General features: G+C 44.3%; 2 protein-coding genes across 2 annotated transcripts in view; one reads left to right on the forward strand and one right to left on the reverse strand.

The window, feature by feature from the left end:
• Positions 1 to 24,037, reverse strand: part of LOC135903541 (uncharacterized) — a 267,224-nt gene that overhangs the window by 53,090 nt on the left and 190,097 nt on the right. The window lies entirely within an intron of this gene.
• Positions 1 to 24,037, forward strand: part of LOC139054690 (endochitinase-like) — a 36,440-nt gene that overhangs the window by 1,448 nt on the left and 10,955 nt on the right. Inside the window, exons 2-9 of the mRNA XM_070532137.1 lie at positions 6,458 to 6,646; positions 8,541 to 8,638; positions 13,221 to 13,463; positions 14,769 to 15,031; positions 15,855 to 15,958; positions 16,310 to 16,433; positions 18,244 to 18,438; positions 18,632 to 18,754. Coding sequence (XP_070388238.1) covers positions 8,569 to 8,638; positions 13,221 to 13,463; positions 14,769 to 15,031; positions 15,855 to 15,958; positions 16,310 to 16,433; positions 18,244 to 18,438; positions 18,632 to 18,754 — 1,122 coding nt within the window. The 5' untranslated portion in view covers positions 6,458 to 6,646; positions 8,541 to 8,568. The remainder of the gene's footprint in view (positions 1 to 6,457; positions 6,647 to 8,540; positions 8,639 to 13,220; positions 13,464 to 14,768; positions 15,032 to 15,854; positions 15,959 to 16,309; positions 16,434 to 18,243; positions 18,439 to 18,631; positions 18,755 to 24,037) is intronic.

The following is a 24,037-nucleotide window of genomic DNA, read 5'->3' on the forward strand; positions in this document are numbered from 1 at the left end:
TACAAGTTTATTTAATTTTATTATTATTAATAAATATATTTCTTTTCAGCGCCCATCGTTACAGGGGGCGTTGACGCCGCTATCAATCGCAATGCAATGCACCTCTTGAAACATGTAGAAAGGCGCGCTCGTAAAGTTCACCAGTTGAAATACGCCGCCTCTCACAGGTTTATTGCTTGTCGAAGTTTGTCTGAATTTGTTGACGCGGGTAGTTACATCGCTTCTTAAACTGTTCAGTCAAAAGTAGTCGGTTACGACCGCCAGATAATTGTGTAGTTGTTTTCGTGCGACGGCGCTGGCCGACAGGCTTGGCATCCGGCGATAGGATCAGCACTCTACACGTAATGCTTTCGTCCGCCTCCAAAGAATGTATATTCTATGCACGGGTGCGATTTCAACAACTGTACTGCTGACCTTTTTCTGCATCGCCTTCCGCGCTGAAAGCTCGAAACGCCCATCGAATCGAATGGCCGGGCACTTGAATATATAGCTCTAAAGGCAGGCCAACAAAACAAATTTCGCGCTTTCGAAAACAAAATGACGCCACTTCTGTATATGGCATCACATTATTTTTCCTTCCGCCGGAAGTGTTCCCTCCACATACAAATGGCGCTGAGCCCCATGAACCGCCGATGGACCACGATGTTTTGAACGTACGGGCGTATGGGCGCCTATGGAAGCTTCGCTACCAGGTATATTTACCTTGTCTTCAGTGTGCTGAAATAACAGTAACAACAGCCTTAAAACTTGTCTTTATGATAAGCAACGCTTCCCGCCCAGCTGTTGTTATCGGTGCATGCTATCGTCCACGTGACGCAGACCGCTCTTTCGTAGCTGACTTTCATGACCTCACTCGCTAACAGGGCTTTATCCCCAATCCCCTATCAGGCTTTTCGGCGATTTCAACTTCCCTGCCGTTCGAACATAACTGATTGTTCGAACATAACTGAGACAGCCCCAAAAAACACCGTTGAGACTGATTTCATTATTAGATGTCGCACGTTTAGCTTAACACAAATCGTCAACAACCCCACGCGGAGAAATGATAAGTCTTCTACCATACTATAGACCCTATCCTCACTTCGCACTACGATCATGTTTCACCACTAACACATTTACCCGGCCTTAGCGATCGTTCCGTGCTACATACCTCATTCCGATATGGCATCCCTAGCTTCACTAAATTTAGAAAAACTATTACGCTTTGCGACAAGCGCAATTATACAGATATGACTATTAAACTCGCAGAATTTGCCAGCTCGTTCTTTACCAGTTTCTCAGAACGTTCCGTTGAAAGTAAGTAGCTCATATTCAAAATAATATACATGAACTGATAAAAACTTACATACCTACTATCACTATAACCGAAAAGCACACATCGCCCTGGTTCAACACGGCACTAAAGCGACTCAACAATAAAATGAAAAGGATTTACCGCGCTGCTCGGCATTCTGACTCTGAGTGCGCATGGCATAAATACTACATCGCTGAAGAAACGTACCTATCGCTTGCTAATGAAACAAAACGCTCTTTTTTTTTTCTTCTACTTTCTGAACTCTCAACAATTCTGGAATATTATTAATCCATAGCGTTCGCAACCACTTGCACTGTGTGACAAGAAAAAAAAAATTACCGACGATTACGTTACTTCCTAATGCGAAATTTGAGCGCAGCAAATAAGCTGTTTCACCTTTTCGATAGATTGAGGCAAAGAAATCGAGCAACACATGTATGCGCTATCACAGAATTCTTTTTTTTAATTTTTAACACGTATTCCTTTAACAAAGACTCCACTAACAGTTCTTGACAGTCATGAAGGAAGCTTTGTGGTCGGAGAAATAGACTGATATATGTTCGACTTGGTACACCAATGCTTGATTCTCAAAGACGAGATCTATACAAGTGCCTCGCGAGGTTGTCACAGCCGTGGGACGCGTTACGAGCGAGAGGAACGGGATGTTCTCCCGCATAAGTGTTAGGAAATTGCTGTTTGTCTTTATGTCAACATTAAAGTCCCCCAATACTAACATCGGTGTTAGTAGTGGGGGAGCAGCAGCAGCAGCAGCAGACGGAGGACTTCCATCGGTCGTCTCGCTCATCCATGGCTCAGAAAGAACTGGCAGATAATTTCGCAGTGGCGAACGGCAGCGGCAATTTCGGCTCGGGCGGTGCACATATACAGATCCGCCGCCACCGATCTGGCTCTCTGATTGCCACCGCACAGGGGTTGCATTGGAGGAGGAGCGAAGAAAGGAATTAAGTTCGAGCCGGAGCTTTGACAACCGGAGACTCGCAGGAAGAGGGGGGAGGGGGGCGGCGTGTACACCCAGCGGCTAACGATGGGGGCAGAAGCGCGCGCAGCAAGCGGACAACACGATAAAGGGAGGAGGGAAGAGATAGCAGCGACTGACTGATGCCGCTGACGCCGATAGTGAGTCAACCCCAGCTGCGGAGTTGGTTTCAGGGACAACGCCGCCGATGCCGACACAAACAATATGATACCCTCGCTTCCGCAGCGCTAAGAACCAGGTCTAGCCGTGGGAAGGTGGTCACGTATTCGTCGACGTGCCGGGGCCTACGTGAAATAACCGGCGCGTCGGCAACTGAAGAGCACCCTATCCGCCACACAAGAAAAGGGGGGGGGGGACCCTTTCCTCCTCTTTCTGCATGGCGGCGACGGTGTTCTATGCAGTCACGTTATCTTGACTCTCTAGCGGCGTCAGCGGCATCCAGCGGTATCAGTCGGTCGCTGCTAGCGCTGGGGGGATGAAAGGGGGGCGGAGCTGGTTACGAGGCCGACGACAACGCCGACGACGACGCGAAACCCAGGAACGGACGCCAAAGAGCTGCGCTCTAAAATAAGCCTAATCCTGATCATGAAACCACCGAAGTACTTAATCATGTATTTTACTCCGTATTTACCAATGAACCCAAAGGAGAACTTCCTGAATTTCCACATTCAAATTAGCATACCATGCCCCCAACCACCTTTAGTTCTGATGGCATCAGGAAATGTATTGATTCCTTGAAGCTGTCATCTTCACCTGGCATCCATGGTATTAATTCCAATGTCTTAAAAATACTAAATATATAACTAGCGAGATATTATGTCATATCTTCCAGGAGTCTTTGCCATCAGGAATGGCGCTGGATGACTGGAAAGTGGGTAAGGTTACACCAGTCCCAAAAAAAGGTTCTTCATCTTTATCTACTAGTTACTGCCCAATTTCTCTCACCAGCGTCTGTTAGAAATTGATGGAACATGTACTTTACTAACATTGCTACATTCCTAACGTCTGTCAATTTCTTCCACCCTAACCAACATGGCTTCCGCAAAAGTATATCTTGTGATAGCCAATTATCTATATTTATAAATGACATAAGCTTTAACCTTGATCAAGACATCCAAGTTGATGCCCTCTTTTTAGATTTCAAAAAGGCATTTGACAAAGTTCCGCGTCGATGGCCTCTCCGAAAACTTTCTTGCTGGCACCTTAATCCTGTTCTTTTAGACTGGACACGTAATTTCTTAACTAAGAGACAACAGTTTGTGCATGCTAACGACCACTCCTCCTCTAGAAGCCCCGTTCTTTCCGGAATACCCCAAGGCACCGACCTTTAGCCCTTTCTCTTCCTTACATATATTAATGATTTACCCACTAAACTTTCTTCTCAAATTCGCCTTTTTGCCCTGATGATTATACATATATCGCCCGATCCTTACAGTACCGACAACCGCGCATTGCAAGATGATCTTGACAAAGTTACCACTTTGTCATTGAACACTACGAAGACTTTACTAGTACCTTTTCATCGGCGGAAGCATCACCATACTTCGAAGTACGTTCTCTGCAACTCGGAAATATTATCTGTGTAGTCATGCAAGTTCCTTGGCCTTACACTTTCAAGCAACCTTTCCTGGTCTTCTCATGTTATGAACATCGCTAACGAAGCCAATCGCGCGCTTGGTTACTTCCGCCCCGCAACTTGCGCTTCGTACCCCCATCCTTAAGAATAGCAACTTATCTAACTTTTGTCAGTCCTAAACTAGAATACGCACGCTCTGTTTGAGATCCACACCAAACAACCGTTTCTAGCACTTTGGAAGCAGTTCAAGATCGTGCAGGTCATTTTATTTATCCTGATTATTCATACCACACCAGTGTGCCTCAGCCAAAATTAAAAGCAGGAATTTCCAATCTAGATATGAGGCGTCATGCTTTTAGACTTTGTCTTTACCACATAATTTATAATTCTGTTCCTAGTACATCAGCCACCATACTCTCTCCTTTTCTTCCTCTTTCTATTCCCCTTTCCCCCACCCCCAGTGTAGGGTAGCAAACCGGATGCTGTTCTGGTTGACCTCCCTGCCTTTCCTACCCTTGCTTTCTCTCTCTCTCTCTCCAGCGCACCGTCAGTCTTGCCGATTATGTCACGAAAAATATGCGTACCCTCCGCCGGCCAGAACCGCCGCGCACCTTCATTCCTTTTTTCTGAAGACTGGCGTGAAAGGTTGGACGACCTTACGCGTCTCGACAGCGCACCATTGTCGGAGGACATTATTTTAGGCCCTTGGCCAGATGCTCAATCGAGTTTCAAGGCTATCCAGGCATTACTGAACTTTTTAAATATTACGGGCCTGGATTGCAGACTTTGAGCATGCCAAATTGCTTGCCATATGTTCTACATCTTCCTTCTATCGTCATCATCACCCATTATGCACCTCTTTCTTCCCTCTTTCTTTCCCTCTTCCCCTTCCCCCAATGCCAAGTAGCTGGCTAGAGGAATATACCTCAGGCCGACCTCTCAGCATTTCGTATCATTACACTTCTCTCTCTCTCTCTGGCCGGGGCTGGAATGACCTTTCCACCGACGCCGTGCACCATTTCAATCCACATCATTTGAAGGCTGCCATCGAATCCACATTTCACTGAAGTGATCAGTCATCCCTCATGTAATAGCTCGCATCGGGGCCTCTGAGGTAATAATAAATAAATAAATAAATAAATAAATAAATAAATAAATAAATAAATAAATAAATATGTGAATTAAAAAAACATCTACGTGTCTGATTGCGAAAGCCAAATTTAACGCAAGCACAGCTATTCAGGTTGCTTGGCGTCATTATCGAGGCTGACCAGCCAATGGCACGCAGCTTTTACGAACGACAAACGTTGCAAATTCGACCCTTGATATTCAACTATATTAAGCAGCGGAGTCTGTGGCACGATTATCAGCGATTTCTAACCAGGAGAATATGTCGTCTTGAAAATTAGGCTGTTATTACGTGTATTTGGGTCGAATTACCGCATTTACCTGCTTAGCCTTTTGACATTCCCGAACAAGGCACATTATCAGCTCGATGAGGACGAAATAACCACCCTCCCTTTTTTTGCTAGCCATCTGTTTGTTCTTGCATTGAATAAGACATGCTTTAATTGTGACATCATTGACATAGAGCGGCGCAAGTTACGTTGTAACGTGACATTGTGCGAGACTGGATCAATGCAATTCGATGTAGTAACGAACTATTTCTGCACTCTATTGTTCAAGCAAATGGTTTGGTCTCGAAGCCGTACGTGCCAATCGTCGGCTTCAGCGATGAAACGGCCATAAAAGCAAAGCCCGTCGTGGTTGTGAGCGAATGAACAGGATGCGCCTCGAAAACGTGGCTTGACTTCACAACTACCCACAGAACAAATCACGAAGCATAAACCGGTCTGACCCGAGTTGCGATATCAGCACTAAAAGCACCGTCTCCCCGGCTTCTGAAACTTCCGGGGAGTTAGTGTATCTTAGGCAGTGCACCACATTCTTAGAGCACTTCCGTCAGTCCAACTTGTGCGAAAAATATAGAAGCTACAAGACGGTCTCGCAAAGCTGTTCGCCTGGCAGCGTACGGTGGCACTTAAAAACTTTGCAGACAACCGCAGAACTCCTGTAAAGTTTGTTCACGGTGCCCTTGGGACCACTCCAGACGATGCCACGCTGTGCTCGGAACAGATGTCATCCTACTTCATGCGTCACCTCGTACCGAGAGGAGAAAAACAACCAAACGAACAAGACGGCCCGTTCCCGGGCATCGTGACAGGGTAGCCGTCCGTCACGCCTGCTCGGGAGAGGACCGCGAAAAATAAAAGCTCTTGGGCAAGGTCTCGGCCAAACGGCATGAGCGTGATGCTCCACGCTTCTCAGTAGCAATAGCAGCGGGGCAACTACAGCAGCCGCAGCGGGAGGGACATTGGCGGCGTCGTGCGAGTCGGTGTGTCGTGCGGGCGGCGCGGAACTGCGGACCGCGTCTGAGTGGCGTGGTTCGGTGGCGGCGAGCGCTCTGCCAGAGCCGGTTTAGCTCGAGCCGGGCGTCCGGCTGGGCTGCCGCCGGCGCGCCGTGCATGCGGAGCCCCCAATCGTAGGGCGACGCAACGCAACGCCGCCGATACTCCGGATGCTTTGACAGAGGAGGAGCCTCTTCTCTACCTTTCCCTGGCGGTCGACGACCTTCGTGGCTGCTGGAGCGCCGAATACCGGATGGGCCGAGTCGCGGCGCGGGGGTCCCCGGGCGCTCCACTGCACGCCACCCCCGACGGCAAGGTCGGCCACCACAGGAGCAGGCGGCGGTGACTCTGCGCGAACACCACGTCTCCGGGTGAGTGTTCGGCACCGTGGTCTATTGATTCTGCATCTCCTGCGTTCCATCGCCATGCGGTCCGCGCTCGGTGCCGGCAGGTTCGTGGCCTTGCACCCGTGGGGACACCTGGAAAGCCGTTGTAAGATGCCGTCACTCGCGCCGTGTTAGGCTTCCGAATGCGGCCTGCAGCTTCTGAGGCATCAAGTATGCCACCTTTGCTGGCATTTGAAGCGTGTCTCTGTAAATAATGTCTTATCTGCACTAGTGAAATCTTCACCATTTTATATGTGTTCAACGAAACTTTATTGGCAAATTGGATGCAGTAAACTTGCTGCTGGTGGTGAATGTTTAAATGTGGTTCACTGCTGGGTTATCACGGAAGGCTATCCAATCTGAGGCATTCACAAGGAAGCATTGGTGCACCTTGCTCTCTACGGTTCAGTCGGGTCTTTCCGCGGTGCAAACGCCAGTGCTAAGTGAGTGCACGATAAGACCGGCACTTCTGCACGCCATAAAAAAGGGGAACCTTACGATCTGCTAGAACTGATTTAATCAGCATGCAAATTACATGAGAAGCTGGGCCTCTCCCTTAACTGGTAAAATAGAGACGCAGGCGGATCGTACCAGAAAGAAAAAAGCAGGAAGGTCAATGGCGTGAGTACGTGCGTTCTGCGAATGATGTTACGGTGATGTAGCTTACACGAAGTTCAATGCCTTCCGACAACCGCAGTGATTTCGCTTTGGCCGAACTATGCTACATTTACGCGTCTTATTACGATGCAGTGCTTCACTTTGTTAGGTTCGTGAATTTAGACCTTTTTCTTATAAAACAGTGTTTCAGTATGCGAAAATGAAGTTTTCTCTTTTTAGCTAGGACGATTCCCCAAGAATGTAGGCTGAACTGAACAGAAAGTAAGAAATTTTAAATGCAGCGCATAGACCTCCGAACTTCAACTCGAAGAGCTGATTTTACGCCTCTAGTAGAAAATAGTCAGGGCAAGATAATTTGTACATATCCTTCGTTTAATTAGGACAGTTGAAGCTGAGTTATAAGTTGCTGGCTCATTGTGCAAAGTGGAAGAAACTTGTCAAAGACATAAAATCCGTATAAGAATAGGGTATAGCTAATGATGGAAGAAGCCAGTCAGCTGTTCGGCTTAGGCTACTTAAACCTTTTCCTTAATTCAATTATACGCAAGGGCCCTAAAACCGTCCAATGATTTAAATTATGGACAAAGTTAGTAGTTTTGAACATAAAATGACAAAATTTGCACAATCGTAATTATTGCGGATCACCTGATGTTGAGCTAGGAGAAAAGCAAGTAACACCAAGAACTATGATTGTTCGGATGAGCTCATAATATGAAGCCAGCCACAATCGCAACATAATTCGGCACAGTGCTGTTTCGCACCAAGGCGCATCGGTGTTAATTTAGAGCACCTGAGTATTTTGCGTGAAAAAAAGCTATTCGCATGTAACATCGACACGCATGGATGTGACAAAATTATGGCATGGAAGTATGTCAACCACTGGTCAGTGAGGATAGATCAAATCTAGTAAAGTTATTGGTAAGTACAACTTGCCGCAGTCATGAGCTTTTGTTACTAAGGGGTATAAGAGCGAAACCAATCATCCCCGCGTGCGAGCAGTACTACACCCTTACCCAACCGTTCCTTAATCACGCAAGCGTTTCCCATGAATATGTTGTGCATACCAGTCTTTCAAGCACGCTTGTATGGACTTTTATAAAAATCAAGAGCAGAGCTTACCGTCACAATTAATTCCTAAAAAAACAGGGCACCTAATTTTTATCCCATTTTTAAATGCATATGAGTTCTCGCAGCTGTTATGGGTTTCCACAGTCGAAATATTGCGACTCGTTTGTCATTCCTTTATCTTATTTTTCCTCAGGAAGTTTCCCGTACGTTCACTACACACGATGAAAACAAGACTAGTGCACCTCCTGCTCTCCTGGTCATTACTCTTGGGGACTGCCACCTGCACAAACTGTAAGTCGTAGCCGTCGTGGTTGCTTAGTGTTTATGGTGTGGGGCTGCTAAGCACGAGGGCGCGAGATCGAATCCCGGCCACGGCGGCCGCATTTCGATGGAGGCGAAATCACCGGTGTACTTAGGTTTAGGTGCACGTTAAAGAACCCCAGGTGGTTCAAATTCCCGGAGTCCCTCACCACGGCGCGCCTCTTATTGTCATCGTGGTTCCGGAACAAAAAACCCCATAATTTAATTTTTTAACTGTAAGTCGTGATCATCATTACGTCCACCCCGTCTACACTGTGTGAAAATCAATAGAAACATCAAGGAATAGTTAGGGAAAATATAAATAGGCAAGATTGGCCCTACATAGTTGTGAGATGTAATATTAACACGGCATTGATATCACTGACAAATGCTGATAGAACTCTTGCACAATGTTTTCATTTGTGCAATGGCCGCAGATGTACCGTGATAGCTGTCAATTGAAGGTAAATAATTTTGTTCTTCTAAGACGATCAACCCGTTTACTTTGTGCAAATACAGACGGCATTCTCCTCCGCCACGAAAAGCTAAGCAGAAGTAAAATTGTTGCTTTAATAAAGGAAATTCATGACCACTGCAAGAAAATATTACAGTTTAAAAACGCACGATCTAAATTTAAATAAGCAAATAGTAATGCCTAAACGTGTGTAATGATAATGTGTCAGCCACAATATCATAAATGATATGGTGTACAGGCACTCAGCGCTACACCTTCGGTTTCATTGCCGGCCGCAGAAGCCAGATTCCCGCGAGGGAGCGTGTGTACCAGTGTGTCTGGGGAGGGGGGGGGGCGTGATTCCATTACGTGTGCTTCTTGGTGGATGTAAGATGAGACAGGACGCCCCTTCTATTGCCCCTACACTATCAATGATAGTGATTACCAACGATGCTACTACCGCTAACGAAAGTAATACTACTGCATGTAGTACATCGAGTTATATCCTTCGATCACATTATTTATTTATTTATTTATTTATTAATCATACCCTCAGGGCCATTACGGCATTATAGAGGGGAGTGGTTACAAGCAAAAAATGGGTAAATTCAACAAACAGGAGTTATTAGTGCAGAACATTATGTATATAAATATGTATAAACAAAACTATTTAACAAATGGCACCTAGATATACAATGTTAGCTAAGGCATTTGTGAGTACAGGTTGAACAATATGAAAAAAAAAAGGTTCCTAGTTATACAGTGTTAGCTATGACATTCTTGAATAATTGGTGATCTGCGATAGTGGCTATCGAGGCGGAGAGGTGATTCCACTCATTGGAAGTGCGTGGTACAAATGACTGCAAAAAAGCGTTCGATCTGCAAAATGAAATGTCAACCTTATGAATGTGGTCTAGTCTGGTTGATACATACGGAGGCGGAGAAATAAGTGTGTTGCGTAGCAGCGGGTGATGAAATAATTTATGAAAAAGGCACAAACGGAAAAATTTTCAACGTGATAACAAGGACGGTAGGTTGAGGCTAGATTTCATGGCACTGGTACTCGCGGTTCTATTATAGTTAGAAAGAATGAAACGAGTAGAGTTATTCTGAACCATTTCCAGTGAGTGTATTAGGTTTACTTGACCTGGATCCCAGATTGAAGCAGCGTACTCAAGTTTAGGTCGTATTAGAGTTTTATAGAGGATTAATTTTAAGGAAGAAGGTGCTTTGGAAAAGTTGCGTCGTAAGTAACCTAGCATTCTGTTAGCGTTACTTATTATTTGGGTGATGTGGGTATTCCAAGTAAGATCAGAGGTGATGTGAAGGCCAAGGTACTTGTAAGTTGTTACCAATTCTAATGGAGTTTTATTAAGGGAGTACACAGGTGGTTCACTGGTAGTTCGAGATACACGCATGAATTTACACTTTTTAACGTTTAGTTCCATTAACCATGAATTGCACCATGCAGAAATGGCGTTAAGGTCAGCTTGAAGCCTGGTAACATCCTCGTCGCGAGTTATTTCGGTGTAAATTACGCAGTCGTCAGCAAATAGGTGAATTTGAGATGAAACACAGGAATGTAAGTCGTTAATATATATGAGAAATAGGAGGGGTCCAAGCACGGAGCCTTGTGGTACACCTGAATGAACAGGACTCAAATTAGATGTTACTTCGTTAGCTGAAACGAATTGTGAACGGTTAGTGAGGAAAACTTCGAGCCAGTACAGAATTTTAGGCTCAAGGTTTAGTTGTTGCAGTTTGTAGATTAATAAGCTATGGCACACTTTATCGAACGCTTTTGCGAAGTCCAAAAAAATTAGATCTGCAACAGAAGAGTGGTCAAGCAATAAGTTTAATTTATGCGTGAATGATACTAGTTGGGTGTCACATGAGTATGTTTTGCGGAAGCCGTGTTGAAACTCAGAAAAAAAGGAGTTTTCTTCTAAGAAGTTGGCGATATGAGAAGACAGAACATGCTCGATAATTTTGCATGGTATACTCGTTAAGGAAATAGGCCGATAGTTCAGTGGCGAATGTTTAGTACCTGTTTTGTAGAGTGGAATCACCTTCCCCACCTTCCAATCAGCAGGCAGTGAACCATTGTCAAGTGATTGCTGGAAAATCTTTGCAAGAATAATGGAACAATATGTGCTAGTGTTTTTTAGAAACTTAGCGTTAATTAAGTCACAGCCAGGAGCGGATGAGAGTTTCAATGAGGCGATTATTTTTTCTATGCCAACGGGTTCGATTATTAAAGGGTGCATTGCGGCGTAGTCGTAAGATAGTGTAGTTGGGCGTGTTACATGAGCGTGTTTAGAAAAGTTACGCGTAAAAACGTCATTTAATACAGATGCGCAATCGGCAGGGCCAATTGCGGTATCGGTGCTATCAACAAGGGTTATGGCGTCGTCATGTTTTGGGTTAATAGTGCGCCAGAACTTTTTCGTATCAGTAGTTAGCATGGAAGGCAATGTGTTATTTAAAAAGTAATCTTTAGCTTGTTTAAGCGCTGTTATGTAGTTATATGTAGCGCGTTTGTAAGCTGCCCATCTTTGAGCGTTTCCAGATGTTTTGGCTAGTCTGTACGAACGTTTCTTTTTGTTTGAAAGGCGCTTAATGTGGGTGTTGTACCAGGGAGCGTTATCATTACAGGAAAGAGTGTAGGTAGGGATAAATTTTTTTGTTAGTTCACGAATTTTACTAACAAACATATTCCAGTTCAATTGAACACTGCGGTTATCGAAATCAGTCAGGAAAGTATTAAGGAATATACAGAGCTCGTTGTTAATTGATTCAAAGTCAGCTTTCTTATAGTCGTGAATTGTCTTGATCTTTTTTTCTGATTTCGGTCGTGAAATGTTGATGTTGAAATGGATAAGGGAGTGATCGCTTAAGGATGGTAAGTAAGTAATATTCGAAATAAAATCGGGTCGTGTTGTTAACAGAAGGTCAAGGGTGTTAGCGACTTGGGGTGTGATTCTGGTGGACTGGGTTATCAGTTGATTGAAAGAGAACAGTGCGCACAAGTCAAGAAAATATTTTGCTAACGCGGAGAATGGTTGTATCACGATAGGTTCACTATGCCAGACTATGTTTGGAATGTTGAAGTCACCTAGTAGAAACAAGGGTAAGGAAGGATAGCGAGTTACGACGATATTAATTGTGTCTTGTAATTCGTTAGCAAAGGAGGCAACGTCAGTAGGAGCGCGATAACATACGCCCATTATAATTTTTACGTAGTTTATTTCGATAATTGCCCAGACTATCTCCAAGTTAGTAGCGATAGTAATGGGTTGAGAGTGTAGGTGTTTATTAATTGCCAGAAGAACACCACCACCTTGACGCAACGTACGGTCGCAGCAATAAACTGAGAAGCCATGGGCGGTAGAGAAGATTTCGTGGTCTCTAATATGTGGGTGCAGCCAAGTTTCGGTAAGTGCAATAATATCTAGGTTAAACGTGTCGACTGTGGAAGTGAATGAGTCGCGTTTGTTCTTGATGCTTCGAATGTTAGTGAAAAGGACAGATACGGGATATAAGTGACTTCCACTGCCCCTCGCGCTTCCCTATGGAAGATTAGGTGGCGCAGTACGCGGTTCGGTGTTAGCACGCGTTATACACAACTGTTAGGCATTGCTAGAAAAGAAACAATAATATGTCATAAGGGACTGGTAACATCTGGTCTCTAAGAAGAAACCGAAAACTTGATGCGTCGAGAAAATGTTGCGCTTACATAAAAAAAAAGAGGCTGCATGACTACGCATGGACAATTCTCACAATATGTCAAAACAACAATGTTTCAGTGCAGTTAGGCTATCGTAGCATGTAAAGAGTTTCGACTCGCTTCGGTAGGTTAGCATTATTGTAGAAAAATAGGCAATTATTGGGCAAGTTCGTGAAGATTTATTTTTAAAACAGCGCTAAAGGGACGACCGACGCAGTAAGGCACGCACCTGTCTCGGGTGCTTCATCCATTGTCTTTCGTCTTTTCACGCTGTTTCAAAAATGAACGTCGCTGTATTCGTGAAAGGTCACAGGCCACAAGGTGTTCTTGCGTCTCGTCCTGTGTTTGTTGAAGTAGTTCAACAGTCAGTGGTAACATTCGGGTTTCTGCAGCAACCGATGATGGCGCCAGCCTCCGAACTCCAAGGCAAAACGGCGGCAGTAGCAGCAGGCAGCACCCAGCACGTATCGTTTGCTACTACAGTGCCTGGGCACTGTACCGACCGGAACCTATGAACTACGACATCGAGGACATACCCTTGGACAAGTGCACGCACCTCATCTACGCATTCGTCGGCCTTAGCAACCAGACGTGGGAGCTTTTCAGCATTGACCCGGAGTATGACTTCAACAAAGGTCAGCTATAGGGACGCAGCTCGTGACCGCACATTATGTGAGTGTGTCTCGAAAACGCGTCGTAACATCTGTTTCAGTGCGTTTAACGTCGCACCTGACATGATACAGGTGCGCATTTCCCACGTGACGGGTTCGCCACAGCGGTGCGAAAAATCCTAAGCGCAAAAATTTTGCAAACTGCAGGTGACGTCTACGTGATGTGAAGCATTCCTGATTTGTAGTGAAGAGTTCTATGAATAATATAACTGTTGTGTAGCGAAAGGTCATGTAGGGATTATAGGCTGCGGGGTGCTTATATTTATAAAAACAAAGACAGAATGCTTCTAATGGCAAGAAATAAGGTGTAAAACAAAATAAAACTCAGTAACACGTACCCAGTGGGCCCAAGGGCTAATACCCAGTCCCAACGTATGAAGTCGTCCCTGTGGAGCATAAGTTCAGACTGCACTATCACGGGCATCATCCCACCAGAAGGTGGAGATGTGCCTCCCGCCAACGAAAGAAGTGGCTGCACTGAAAGAGCAGACTGCTTCGCATTAAAGTTCCACTAATCCTCCCAGTTAATGCTTTGCGTTCCTCTCCCCGCCTATATAAGTCAGTTAGTGAGTTAGTTCCTTAGTTAGTTAACCGTACTGAAATAGGTATTTCGGGACGTGGAGAGTTCAATGTTAACTGCTCTTCACCCTTTCACGGATATGTGGACATAAAAATACGTAGTTACCGCTCCCTGCAGCGATACAATCATTCATAAAACAATTTCAATAAAAGTGAATCTCCGATACTGCGATCACGTTGTTTCTTGTTCGAAGCTCATTTGACCTCCAGATCACTCCAGCTTATAGGCACAAACATTAAGAAAGGAAGCGTATATTTACCTAAATATAAGTACGTTACACGTAATCAACCAGAACAGATCTTACCTAGTACCGTAGCGCATAGCAAGCTGCTTACTTGCTACTGTAAGAGTAATACGCGGCATTGACATGCCGCAATGTTGCGAGGATGCTAACCTTGCCCAGTGCGTAGATGTATGCTAATCAGATTTGCGGCCGCTAATGCTGCGTCTAACAGCCCCTTGCTGTTCTCTTCTCGGGCGGCATTTCTCTTATCAAGATCACTGCGACTGAAGTCTTCGTAGGTTTCCCTTTGAAGAATTATTGACCCACCAGCAAGGTTGAAAACCCCAACCATTATTGATTGTGTTGCGTTGTGAGTCGCACCATTGCGAATGCAAACGGTGAGCGGCCCGCAACTTCAAAGTCGAGTGATCCAATCGCACTCGTGTGCTTTTCCCATGATACGCAGGCGGATACCGGCGGTTCACAGCGCTGCGCAAAAAGAACCCGCAACTGAAGACTCTTCTGGCGGTTGGTGGCTGGGCCGAAGGAGGCAAGAAGTATTCGGAGATGGTCAGCACCACCGGTCGGCGGCACACGTTCATCAATAGCGCGCTCAAGTGGGTGCAGACGTACGGTTTCGACGGCTTTGACCTTGACTGGGAATACCCGGGCGCCTATGATCGTGGCGGGGCATACTCGGACAAGGCCAACTTCCTCCTGTTGGTCAAGGTACGAGCTCAGCGCTCCGCCACCATTAATCTGTGAATACGTAAACAGTGAATTGTCAGAGTTCACCCTTGTGGTGAACTAGTAGCTCACGCATCACCTTGAGCGCTTGTCGAGCTCCGTTCCTCACAATAAAAAGAAAGAAGACATCTGTGTTGCACTAATGAGGGAAAGACCTTAACGAAAAGAAGAAAAGTGATGCACAATGATATCAGCGGCTGTCATTGTTGTTCGTGACAACATTGACTGTTACAATGATGATTGTGCTTGCTAATAACAACACAATACTTTTGAAACAGCCTGAAAAAAAGTGTTATATCTACAGTGTGAGACTGTCCACACCCGCTCACCCGTCATTCAGTTCTTATGAAAAAAATTAGGAGTCCATAAAGCAAAGGTCCCTGCCCAATTGCTGTGAACTAAGGGCGAAAGTCGAAACCACGTACGACAAGCCCAACACTGTCCTTGACGTCAGTAGTTGGCCATCATAATGAAATGCCCTCAGACAACCTTGAAGGTGGTAGAACCATGGTCAAAGAAATTCAAGGTAAATTTAGCATTAACTTTCGCTAGATTTTGTGCTAGGGCTTAATGCGTCTGCGGTGTTCTGTTTTCTATTTCCAAGAATCAACTTAAGCGAGAGATATTACATTCACCTCACTACTGTCTTCACTTCGCATATGTCGCTTTACCTTGTGTTTCCTTATTCACAATGTAGGATTACTTTTTTTAAAGCTTGCTATAGCGAAATACTTCATGAATCGATTGTGCATACTTTTCTTTACATAATATTTCCAGCATAGCCTGTTCTGTATATTTCTTTCAGGAACTAAGGTCTGTTTTCGACCAATACAAGTTGCTACTAACCGCTGCTGTGCCGGTTGCTAAGTTCCGTCTGCAAGAAGGCTACGAAGTGGCAGAGCTTGGAGAGTAAGCATTTCTTTCTTACCATCCTTATGAGCTCCCGTTCCAGCAAATGACTCTTTCTTATGTTATTTTCAGTTTTTACCTCTATTATTATTACTTAAACTTTATCTTTAACGTGCCCCTAATGCACCGGAGACGGGAGTTCTCACATTTTGCCGTGGCCGGGGTATTGATCACGCGACCTCACGCTCCGCCGCGCCACACCATAGCCGCTGAGCCACCACGGCGGCCCTTTATTTATTCGTCATCTGTTCTAACTTTATTTTTAGTCACCCATATAGTGGCCTTTTTTCATAGTATATTCTAAGTATATTCTAACAATGTATTGAGCCATCACTTTTGATTTCATTCCAGGCTTCTGGATTGGATAAATGTAATGACTTACGACCTACGTGGAAACTGGGCCGGATTTACGGATGTCCATAGCCCTCTATTCAGAAGGTCGTTCGATGAGTGGGCTTATGAAAAACTGAATGTGGTAAGTATTCTGCTATGGAGCCACAATTGTTTTATTTCCTTTGACACCACTAAGCCAAGCTACTTTAACTTACATTTTATCAGATGACCTAGACCCGTATTCACAAAAACTTTTTTCTGGTATAATTGTTCGTAAAAGAAATTTTCAGCGAATCCTAGTGCTGGACATATTATTAGCGAAAGCAATCGTCCAGCGGTAAGGAACACTTACGAGTGAAATGGTTTATGAATTCAGCCCCTGTTTCTTCGCATTCCTGAAGCAGTTCCAGTGCAAGGTCAGTCATTTCTTTGCGTAAAGAGGGGAAAAAACATTGAAATTCTAAGGCTGGCAATGAATCCGACACTCTTAATACTCAGTTTTGTCATAAAACTTTCATTGTAACTCGCAAAACATCTTGTTTGCCGAAATTCATTGAACGTGCTTGGAGCTCCCGCATTTGCCGCGAAAGCAACAATGAAGAAAAGTTGTTCCTTATTTCGCCTCAGTCTGAGAAGCCCTGCAACGTCATTTGTCACCCTCACGTATCTTTCAATATAAAGTGAACATATTTGCACCAAGGACAACATAACTACATTGTTAAAGAAGCGATAGTGGGAGTTCTTTCTGAGTGGAAGAGCAGAGCAATTTAACAGTCGCATAATAGGAAATCAGATTCCGCTAAGTGTAAGTGACCGCTCCGTGTAATGCGTTGGCATGGACTACAAAGTAGACACACCTAGTACATTTATCTGTGCACTCTAGCAATTCAAACATCGGCTCTTTAGAGTTCATAGCACCTCATTGAGGTTGCTGTATTTTGCGTATAGTATATACTCGTGTAATGCCGATGTTTCGCAGTTTGAACAAAAAAAAATATCAAAACTTGTATTTCAGATATTTCCACTGTAATAGCCACTCCCGCAATACAAATATATCTCAATGATTAGAGCCATCTTTGGTAGCACAAAGAATTTCCCTGAGATTCGCACTGTGGACGAGTAGGCATATTTGTTAAAGGCACGTTTTTATGTGTTCATCTTGTGTTTGTCAGCCAGCATGAGTCGATACAATATTTTCATTTAAGACAACGAGTACTAACTTACGCATCTATCTGTGAAAACAATTTGTAGTTTTCCCACGAACCAAGCGCATGAGCTTTTTTTCTTAGGAAAAACCTGAAAAAACATGTGGCTATACAAAAGCCTATATTAGATAATTAAAGGATTGATTTGAACACTCGCCATAAAAATGAACCGCAATAGAAACGAAGTGTGTATGTTCAAAAAGCATTGAAAAACTTTTTAAATCTATGATAATTCCTACAAAAAACTGGGAAAAAATGCCTTCTCTAACTGTGCATATAATAAAAATAACTTTGATCGACACTGCTGCGAAAATAAACATCCAGAAATGCAGAAGCAATAATTATTGTTACACTTCAGCTGCCGAGCGAACGTCACTGCAGCGGTCACGCCGAAGGAGCTGCGGGAAGTAGGAGCACTGTTGGCTCTTTCGCTGGTGTTCCCCGAGTGGGTGAAAATGGTGAAGGCACCGTGGGTTGCACACACGAAGGCGCCAAGGCAAAGAAATTGAATTGGACCATAAAGAAGGGTACCGTCACGGCGCTATAGAGCTTAACTCATGAAACAATTTGTTGATGACCGTGTCCGCTCTTTGAAGGACGCGCATGACGAGCTGACTTCGTCGCCAGTGCCACTAAAGTAGGCCTCGCCTTAATTAAAGCTGTCTACGTTTTAGTACCAAAAGAAAGAGCTCTTCATGGTTCAATTATGGCTTCAACAAAGGATTGTTTTTATCATCGATATTACAGCACGATGGTCTCCAGCTGTGGATGAGCCTGGGAGCTCCGCGGGAGAAGCTGGTTGTTGGCGTCCCTTTCTATGGCAGGACTTATACTCTGAGCGACAAGTCGAATACGGGACTCAGGGCTTACATCAACAAAGAGAAGAATGGCGGAATCCCCGGACCATACACGAACGCTACTGGCTTTCTTGCCTACTACGAGGTACGTAACAGACGTTTCTGTGCAACTCATTGCAAATTTTTTGTGTGAATTCTAATGGGCTTTTATGGACACTTTGACGAGAGCAACGTGGTGGCGTCACAGCACGTGTTCCTTCCTCCTTTAGCAAGAACTAGAAAAAACAACATTTCATAGTAAAAAAACTCATGCATAGCTTGCATCCTGTGCTTCACAGATCTGTCCACACGTAAACTCTGGAACATGGACGAAGAAGTTTGACGACGTTGGCAAGTGCCCATACGCCTATTACGACAACCAGTGGATCGGCTACGAAGATCCTGAGAGTATTTCCATAAAGGTATGGCCACCCGTTGCCGTCATATTTTGATGGACATCTAACAGAGGAAGGGTCTACAGATGCCAAGATGATTTTAAGTTCTCAGACAAACAGTATGCGCTTACGTCAGAGCTATTTGTATCAACACCGTTTTTAAGTTCTAGGTAGTGGTTGCATATTCAGAATTGTAAGTTAGGGCGACATAGTTGTAAGCTACAAGTTTTTACAAGGGTCGCAGAGCGCTTGCCGGTCAGGTCTAATGTTATTATTACGTGTGGAGAATGTCCATCACAACATTCAAGATGCATGGCAGGGTCATGATGTTGGGGCCTCCTACCGCAATTTCACCTCTTTCTTCAAAACATGAGAATCCCCCCCACCCCCGCCTCCCTTGATGTTTAAAGGGGCCCCGAGCCTCTTTTTATCGAAGTCGAGAAATGCATTTGAAGTTAAAATAGAATATTTCAGAAATGCTTTGCCGCAGAAAAGTACATCAATATGTTCAGGAGAAGCGGACTTATTGAGAATCAGAGGTAGCGGACGATCCCGTTCGCTGTCCTCCCGTTCCTTTTTCAATGCCTTGCGCTGCGAAGGCTACGCTGGAGCGGAGCGGGTTTAGCATGTTCCGCCGACTGAACATCACTGTGGCGAGCAGTTCGTTGTTTATTTTGTGTGTTCACGTAGATGCCACTACTTCCGATTTTGGCCGCCTACGATGCGCCAAACGTAGACAAACGCGGTTGACCTCAGCCAGCCGACTCGTCACGGCACCCCGCGGCGGCTGCGTTCTCTTGGCTGCGTAGCAGACCGCAGCTACATCCAAATGTAGTACGTATGCACAGCTTTTGCTTTATGCACGACAGGGCTTGTGTGCGCGCTCGTACTCATATGCTCCACTCTGACCATGCTACGGGGTGCGGACCGGCTTCCTGCACCAGCTTCCCTAACGGCCCAACTTGCGCATTTTGAAGCGCTATCAATATCTCAAAACGAAATGGTCTGCCAAGGCGGCTAACCAGCAGCGGCCAAGAGTGAGCTCGCGCTTGCAAGCGTGCGTGTGGTGTGACCTTAAGCTTCATGCGGTTCGAGGCTAGCTAAGGGTCAAAACCTAGTCGAAATTAGCGACACCCGATGACTAGGACACCGACAACCAGGGTGTACAAAGTTTCATTCCTACGCGGGCGGAAGTCCGTAATTATTATCAAAATTTCAGACCAGATTTTCGCTTGCTTGAGCCTGTTTATTAAACGGCGTCAATAAATATACGCTGTAACAGTAATAAGAAACGCACTGATGCAAGCACCCTTCTTGACTGACGTCATCTATTGGACAATAGCAACCGCCTTTGGAAATCGGCTATATTACGAAATAACGCGTCCAGAAAAAAGTGAGGAGCAGGCTTCTGTTGATAAGAGAGCGTCTGAGAGAAAGGTGATTCGTACTCCGCTTGTGAGCTATACGCGCCCCGCACGGCTGCAACACTTGGCTGAGTTGTTTACAGCAGCGTATGCTATCCGCAGACTGTTCTTTTTTTTTTTTCGCTAAGACCGAGGGGTCGTTCAAGACCCCCTTGAACCTTGCTCTCGGCCCACGAGATAGGAGGTCCCATAAACAACCTTTGCTGTAACTCGATCTTTTCTCGCTTCTTTTGTCGAAATACATTGTTCACATGTGCACAAAGTTAGGATTTTCAGTAATGTTACCATTATGAGAAAGCACGATGCATTGCATTTCGAACCACGCTACAAATACTACACCGGCCACATCCTCATCACCCCAGGCCCGCGTTCAAACTGAGCAAGGTGGCTAAGTGTGCCCTTTGGTGATTCGTCACAGCAGAATGCTCTCCTGCAGGTTCAAAGTTGCAAATACGCTACTCATATTTAGTGTTATACCGTTAGACTTATTCCTTTTTATTTTCCGGGTAATCACAAGTACCGCCCTCGCTGCATTTTAGTGGCAGCGAAATATTCGGGAAAATATGCAATGTATTTAAAAGGTATTTAAAAATTGACGGCTCTCTCTTCGAAGTGTCTATCGACTTCAATGGTCCCAGAAAACAGGAAGAATGCAAACATTATAATAATCCACAAGATAGGAGGTCTTAAAGAATTAAAAAATTATAGGCCCATTAGCTTACTTCCAGTATTACATAAAATATTCACCAGGATATTTTCCAATATAATAAGGGCAACACCAGACTTTAGTCAACCAAGGGAATAGGCTGAGTTCAGGAAGGGATACTCTACAATGGATCACATCCATGTCATTAATCAGGTAATCGAGAAATCCGCAGAATACAATCAGCCTCTTTATATGGCGTTCACACATTACGAAAAGACATTTGATTCAGTAGAGACACCAGCAGTCATAGAGGTATTACGTAATCAAGGAGTACAGGACGCTTACGTAAATATCTTGGAAAATATCTATAGAGATTCGACAGCTACTATAATTCTGCACAAGAATAGTAGGAAGATACCTATAAAAAAGGGGGTCAGACAAGGAGACACAATCTCTCTAATGCTATTCACTGCGTGCTTGGAAGAAGTATTGAAGATATTAAACTGGGAACGCTTAAGAGTAATGATCAACGGCGAATATCTCAGCAACCTTCGGTTTGCAGATGAGATTGTCCCGTCCAGCAACACTGGAGACGAATTACAACATATGATTGAGGACCTTAACAGACAAAGCGCAAGAGTGGGGTTGAAAATTAATATGCAGAACACAAAGATAATTATGAATAACTGGGCAACAAGAGTCCAGGATCGCCAATAAGCCTCTAGAGCCTGTAAGGAGTACGTTTCTCTAGGTCAATTACTCACAGGGGACCCTGAACGTGAGAAGCAAATTCACAGAAGAAGAAGAATAATGTGTTGGAGCGCATACGGCGGACATTGTAAGCTCCTCACTGGATGCTTACCATTATCATAGAAAAGGAAGGTTTACAATCAGTGAATTTTACCGGTGCTAACATATGGGGCAGAAACTTGGAGAATGACGAAGTTTGAGAACAAGTTAAGAACCGCACAAAGAGTGATGGAACGAACAATGCTAGGCATAACGTTAAGAGACATAAGGAGAGAGGTTTGGATCAGAGAGGAAACGGGTATTGTCGACATTCTTATTGGCATTAGGAGAAAAAATGGACCTGGGCAGGTCATGTAATGCGCAGGGTAGATAACCGGTGGAGCATTAGGGTTACATAATGGGTGCCAAGAAATGGGAAACGCAGTGGAGGACGGCAGAAGAATGAGTGGGGCGATGGAATTCGGAAATTGCGGGCGCTAGTATGAATTGGTTGGCGCTGGACAGGGGTAATTAGAGATCGCAGGGAGAGGCCTTCGTCCTGCAGTGGACATAAAATAGGCTGATGATCACTTTTTTAAGAAGTCTAAGAAAAGGGCAGTACTTTGAGTGACACAGAAACATTCCTTAGTTGTGTAAATTTATTCTATTTTCATTAAAAACGCAAGAAGCATATGGCATGTTTCGTACCTAAGAAGTTTCCTAAATGTTAGCATGCATTGCAATCAAATAATGCCGCGCTGAGGAGCAGCCTTACGCCAAGAAATATTTCGAATTTATAGCGTCATGTAAGAAAATAAGCGAAATTACACATACCCAGAAGAGTCTATTGAATATAGCTTCTTTTCCAACAGTATCCCCTGAAACGAATCTCAAGCATCATTAATATATCAAATTGCCATGAAGCTCTTGGTTAAAATATCACTACCCAAAGACGCACATACTAGCAGTTCTGCTTTCAGTTACTTAACTACGGTGCTTTTCTCCCCGCTGATCTAATGTACACATTAAAAGAATGGTGACCGAATTCGCGAAACTTTTTTATTCGGAAGTGTTCTTTTTTTGTTTGTCCAGCAGTCTTTGCCAATAATACGTTCTGTAACATGATTGACCAGCATTTTCGCTTATACGAGTTCTAACATAAGAACTTTCTTGTGAATACGGGCCTGGTTTCTCATGTCAGCAAGTCGACGCCTGCTTGAATTTATTCATGATAAGTTCATGCGGAAACAAGATGAACAGGAAGCATCATGAAAGGAAACAGTGCAGCCGAATGCAATCACAGCAAATTGAAAATCACGCGAAGTTTCAGTGACATGTGCGAAGGGGCTCTGCATCACTTTGACCTCAGTCGGGTGTGAACCCGCCGTGGTTACTCAGGGGCTATGGTGTTGGGCTGCTGAGCACGAGGTCGCGGGATCGAATCCCGGTCATGGTGGCCGCATTTCGATGGGGGCGAAATGCGAAAACGCCCGTGTACTTAGACTTAGGTGCACGTTAAAGAACCCCAGGTGGTCGAAAACTACAGCGTGCCTCATAATCAGAAAGTGGTTTTGGCGCGTAAAACCCAATAATTTTATTTTTTTCGCTCGGATGTTTATTTTAGCATCAAATATCCACTCGTTTTTTTTTTTAGTTTTAACTAATTTATTCCAGAACAATATTTGAGAAGATACTTTTAAGAAGGTATTTTTACGGCACTTCTTTTCAGCCAACTAAGGAGTTGAATATGGCTAGAAGGACTCCATTTAATAGATGTTAGATAGATGCTAAAAGAACACTTTACTCCCACAGAAAATCAAGACCTTAAGTCCAGATCTATTTTTCTAGCCTAAGCAACGGCGACGTTGATGTCACTGTATTTTTGCGGATTTTAAAAATCTATGGTCATTCAGGTAAGTTTCGTGCGGAGGAGCTTTTCTCAAATTGCCAGCTTGTTTGTATTACCAAACAATTTAATACCCTCAGAAACCGTTACCGCACTCTTTGACGACAAGGGAAACTCGCGGAAAGATTAGATCGCAGACTTCGGGCATGCCGAAATCTCCGGTATAGATTCTGTTTCCTTTCAATAAAGACTTACCCATACAAATAAAGTGTACAATCTCGCCACTCTTGATATAACTTACCTACTTAGTATACTATAATGCCAAACTACCACTTTAACTTCAGGTATTGAATTCTGCTTTAAAGCTGCAAAGGAATCCTTTCTAAAATATTACACACTTCGTGCTGTATAAAAAATACGAGATCATCTTTAGTTCCTTCTGGTGCACTTAGTTTAACGTAAAGGTCGTTTACCAAAGATACAGCTACTTCCAATATTTAAAACTGCAAAAGAAATTGCAAGTACATATACTGAACAAAGACTGGGCACTATAAATATATACCAAATGAGAGAGAGAAAAAAACGACCCTCGTTTCACGAAGTGAACTCGTATTTCGCGCGAGCGCACTCACTCTCATTTCTGCCATCACTGTTTATCGGATTGT

Source organism: Dermacentor albipictus, chromosome 1 (assembly GCF_038994185.2).
Source record: "Dermacentor albipictus isolate Rhodes 1998 colony chromosome 1, USDA_Dalb.pri_finalv2, whole genome shotgun sequence".
Lineage (NCBI taxonomy): Eukaryota > Metazoa > Arthropoda > Arachnida > Ixodida > Ixodidae > Dermacentor > Dermacentor albipictus.